Source organism: Eurypyga helias, unplaced genomic scaffold (genome assembly GCF_000690775.1).
Source record: "Eurypyga helias isolate BGI_N326 unplaced genomic scaffold, ASM69077v1 scaffold27462, whole genome shotgun sequence".
Lineage (NCBI taxonomy): Eukaryota > Metazoa > Chordata > Aves > Eurypygiformes > Eurypygidae > Eurypyga > Eurypyga helias.
In genome coordinates, this window is record NW_010234482.1 from 1 (window position 1) to 4,745 (window position 4,745).

Sequence of the window (4,745 nt, forward strand, 5' to 3'; positions counted from 1 at the left end):
AGGGTGGAGGTTAAGCCGGTGGCGCGCTGCGACTGGCCGTAGGGCCCGTACTCTAGGACGTAACGCGATTAGGCGAAAGACCCACTTTGAAAGGGATGGCGGAACCCGTGAGACTTTGCGATGTAAAGGTGACTCTCCCTGCATGTCCTGAGAAGGGAGACGATGGAGTTGTCTATTCCAAACAAATTAACACACTGCCTGATGTTGATTGTATGAATTTGTGGTTAATGTGAATTTTAAACTCTTAACAGTTCTACAACTGGATTCGGGGGGGGGAGGGAGGGGATAGAACGACGCTTAAATTGTTGTACCCAACTTGGTCAATAAAGCAGCACAAGTTCATAATCTTAATCACTGGTCAGTAAACAGTAATTAAAACGTATGCCCAGACGACTCCCGGAGGAGACATGCAGCGTGAAGGGGCGCTGCCTGTGGTCTGGCACCAGCTCTTAGGGTTGCGCAGGCAGCTTCTGCCAGTTTTGGTTGCTTTGGACTATTACCAAATAAATTTAACTCCTTGGGCCTAAATTTTCTGTGAGGGTACTCTGCCCTCAAGGAGACAGCAGCTGGACAAGGGAGACGATGTAGAAAGCTCTTCCTCCTTTTTTCTTCTTTTTAAATTTAAGAAGTATTAGTGCTTCAGCGACTGCACGTTGCGTTGGAAAGGGCATCGCGCCCCTCTTGCCCCATCTGCCTACGTTGCCAGCAGGGTGCCAGCATTCCCAGACTCGGTGGTGACTGCGAGAAAGCCTGAGTCTGCTGACCAGAGTGGCTCCTGGGACAGGAGCGAGCGGCGGCGTGCGCGCGGGAGGGCTGTGCTGCGGCCTCGAGCGCACCACCGTTCCTGGTACCTCTCCTTCCCGGGCAGGGGGACTTGCGTGTGCTCTGCCAACCGCTATGGAACGGGGCGTCTGTCTGCCCTGAAGGGACGAGGGACAGTGTCTCCTGTTGTGTACAGCCTAGAAATAATGGTGTTTGGCTCTTCCCCCACAGAAATAAAGCCCCTTATTAGTCTGTCAAAGCACTCTAGAAATGCCTAAGTTAATCTTAATTTTCATGGACATAGTTGTGTTTAATTAAACTTTTTTCCCTTTGGCTTCTCGCCTTCAGTCTCTGACTAAATATTCGGAGGTCTCCTTGCTGAGCTGGTCGGAAGGTGTGTATGGAAAAGTACGTGTGATGGTAGAGCGGTGGGACAACGTGCTCGGGGAGGACTGGGCGTTGTGCGCGTCTTCGCCGAAGTCTGGCTACTGTTGAGGCAGGCTCGGGGCTTCAGGCCGTAAGGGAGGGGGTGCCGTGTGTGGGTGTAACCTTTGGTCGTAAGGAAACGAGGTCTGTAACTTCCTAACTCCAACACTTCACACTTTTTGAGGTTTCCGTTCTAGTTTCATCCCTCGCTGTGCGGAGCGATCCGCGAATCTCGAGCTAGCGCAGCGACGGGCTTCTCGTAAGCGTGCACACGTGAACGGGTCGAGCGTCCTTTGCGTGCAGGAACGGCTGGCGGCGATGCGTTAAGAACAGCTGGGAGAGCGCGCGTGTGGAAGCTGCTCACGGACGCAGCGCTTCAGCTGGCTGGAAGGGGACTAGTCCGTGACTCCCGCTGACGGGAGCTGTGCGGCTGTTGGATTTCCTGCTGCGGCAGAACGCTTTTCCTAGAACGTGTCTCCCTGAAAGTGCTCCCGCCATCCCTGGGGGAGCGTTCGGAAATGGGCACCCAAGAGCTTGTAGCCAGCTTCCACCTGAAAATTCCTTGGCAGTGCTGTAATTTGTAGTTTTTAAACTGAGCAGTGCTGTGACTCGTGGGACAGGAGCGGGAAGGTCAAGTTTCTCTGCCCTGGAAAAGTCAAAATTGCCTCAAACAGGGCAAAAACTGTGTGAATAGACTGCCACAGCCTCCGGCTCTCCCAAGCAACTCGTCGTTGGGATGGAAAAGTCACCTGTTGGGACAGGCTGAACAAATAAACTGTAGCGCTCTGCAGGCAGCTGGGATAACGGTGGGATTTACTGGAAGAACGGCAGGCCGGGTCGTGCAATGCTGCAGCTTTCCTTGGGAAGGTTCCTTGGAGCCAAGAGCGCTTCAAGAACGGCACCGAGTCCCAGAGCCGCGAGCCCTGCAGTGTGCCGCCGCGGCCACCGGCACAGCCCCGAGCGCCAGGTTACGGCCCAGGGAGGAGCTGCAGCGCCGGCAGCGGGGGAGAGCGTGCGGTGAAGAGGCTGGGGGGGCTGAAACCCCGCAGTTGGGGGCCATGAGAACGTAACTGCCACTCCAGCTTTTTTAAAGGACCGCAAGCCGATAATCAGTGCGAACCGATTCTCCGAAACTCGCGCGCCGAGATGTGAGGGCAGAACTGAAATCACCAGTAATTACTGTATTTCGAGAGACAGACGGCAGCAAGATGGTTATTGGCTTTTGCTGTTGCTTCCAGTGCCTTGTTCCGTGCGCTGGCGCGCTCTGTAAGCGGGCTCCCTGTTCCGGGACGCGCGCTGGGAAGGTGCTCCCGGTTCTGGGACTGGGGCTGTGGGCTCTGGGGCGAGGAGCAGCTTTTAGGAGGGCTCGCCTGCATGACGGAGGGGGAAGCTATGGAGGCCGTGAGCAATGGAGGGAGATGCGCCAGATTACAGACTAAAAAAGGCGGAATTGAGCGTTACTCCTGGCAAAAATTCACCGGCCACTTCGGAATCCCCGGCTCCTGGTATTCCCCGTGATGCCACCAGCAGTGCATCACTGTGCTCGAGCCCAATACTGATCAAAGGGGGAAGTTTGCTTCGGGATTAGTGGGGAAGGTGTAGAGATGAATTCAACCCGGGTTGTGGTACCTGAGCTCCACCAGAAGCAGAGTACTTGCTGACGTCATCCAAGTATTTCATGGTCTAAGGCGCCTTTTTCCGTCGTAAGAAAGGGACTTTCCTTTTATCCAGGTTTTCTGGCTGCTGTCTGCTTCAGCGTAGCGCTAGGCCGACTGCGTCCTGACAGTTGCTGTGAAGCAACACATGTAAACGTAGCATTCCAGCCTAACTGCATCCATGCTGTATTCCGGGAGGTATTGGGTCAGGTTGGTGTCCATAGGAAGTACGTGGAAGGCCCAGGACACTTTCCTCACGCCTCACTCTGCAGGGACTTGGGCCCAAGCACACCAGCATCAGCGTAGCGCTAGGCCGACTGCGTCCTGACAGTTGCTGTGAAGCAACACATGTAAACGTAGCATTCCAGCCTAACTGCATCCATGCTGTATTCCGGGAGGTATTGGGTCAGGTTGGTGTCCATAGGAAGTACGTGGAAGGCCCAGGACACTTTCCTCACGCCTCACTCTGCAGGGACTTGGGCCCAAGCACACCAGCACAGCACGAGCTCTCCGGGCGGAGCAGCCGCTGCAGCAGGGCTCTGCTCGCCCAACCGCTGCGCACACTGCGACAGGCCTCCACGAGCCTTCGTGGAAACCCAGCTCGCGTTACCCCAAGGGGGTGTGGGAACAGGCCATGCCAAGCAGCTCCGAGGAACCTCCGCCTTTTAACCCCGCTGCGCCGCAGCCAGAACTCTGTCCTCACGTCCGCCGATGCAGCGGCGGCACTCGGGGCGGCTGCTCAACCCAGAGGTGCGGCAGAGGGAGGTGTGGCCACCCGGCTGCCCTAAGCAGTGTCTCAGGAGGGCTTTTGCCAGGAGTTCCACCCGTCCAAACCAGTCAGGAGCTACTGCCCGGAGCGGCGGCAGAAAGAACGCGCACGAGTGAAGACGACTGACCTTCCAGGCGCAGTTCAGACCCGCAAACCACGTTTTACCAGGTTTTATTTAAAAAAGGTTTCCCAAAGTTACAAAAGGAGATGTCCAAGGCCTCTTCCTTCGAAAGCCCTTTGAGGGGTTTTCCGAGGGGCGACGGTGCACGAGCTGCCGCCTGCAGCGTTCAACTCGACTGTGTCCCTCCCGGCACCGCCGCCCAGCCGGGGAAGCACAGCAACCGCACCCGAGAGCGTGCTCCTCCGCTCCGTGCAGCTGGCGTAGCTACAACTTCCAGGTATAAGCATAATCCTTCATTTCCAGAAAGCGGATGGAAGATCTTCCCAAGGTTGGGCACTGACTCAGCTGATCCAAAGTCTTGGGATGCAGCCCACACGCAGGGAGGTCTTGGCATATGGTTTCCTGCGGGAACGCACAGGGAGAAGAGAGATGGGGGCTGGGTGTTCCTGTATGAAATACCCGCGGTTTTTAGCACCCAGTTGTGTACCTCCGGGCAACTCCCCGCAAAGCTAGTTTTCCCATTATTCCCTTTCGGAGGGGAATGACAAGCCACAGGGACTGCCAGGTGGCGATCACAAGGGATTGGGTATAAACCCACGTATTAAGGGAACGTTTTGCGTCACTCGCCGGCCTATGGTTTGTAACAAAGACACTGTTCCAAGGAGGAACGACCGTCTCCGCCCATGTCCTCACCTTACTGGCGGCGGGGCTCGTGCCGTCAAGAGCGGTGTTGAAGACAGCGGTTGGCTCGTGCGCGTACAACGCGGCAGAGAAGGCTCCCCGCTGCGCCGGCGCGAGCAGCATGGTCAGGGCGTGCAGGGAGTGAGGCAGGACTGGGCCTACGATCTCCAAGCTGAATATATCCTTGTACGCCGAGTGAACCTGGGCTTTGGCATTTACGCTTCGAGCCTGAGGAGGAGATTGCATAGGGTTAGCTTTTGGCGCGCCCAGCCGAGCCCCGATTCTCGTTTGCTTTGTTATGGCAGTGCCGCAAGCCCGGCAGAAGTTCCCC

General features: G+C 56.4%; 1 protein-coding gene across 1 annotated transcript in view; it reads right to left on the reverse strand.

Annotated features, from left to right (window-relative positions):
- Positions 1-3,997: 3,997 nt before the first annotated feature.
- The window catches only part of DONSON (downstream neighbor of SON), a gene marked incomplete at its 5' end in the record, with an annotated part of 4,316 nt that continues 3,568 nt past the window's right edge, over positions 3,998-4,745 (reverse strand). The window contains 2 exons of the mRNA XM_010146437.1: positions 3,998-4,135; positions 4,427-4,642. Of these exons, the coding sequence (XP_010144739.1) occupies positions 3,998-4,135; positions 4,427-4,642 (354 nt within the window). The remainder of the gene's footprint in view (positions 4,136-4,426; positions 4,643-4,745) is intronic.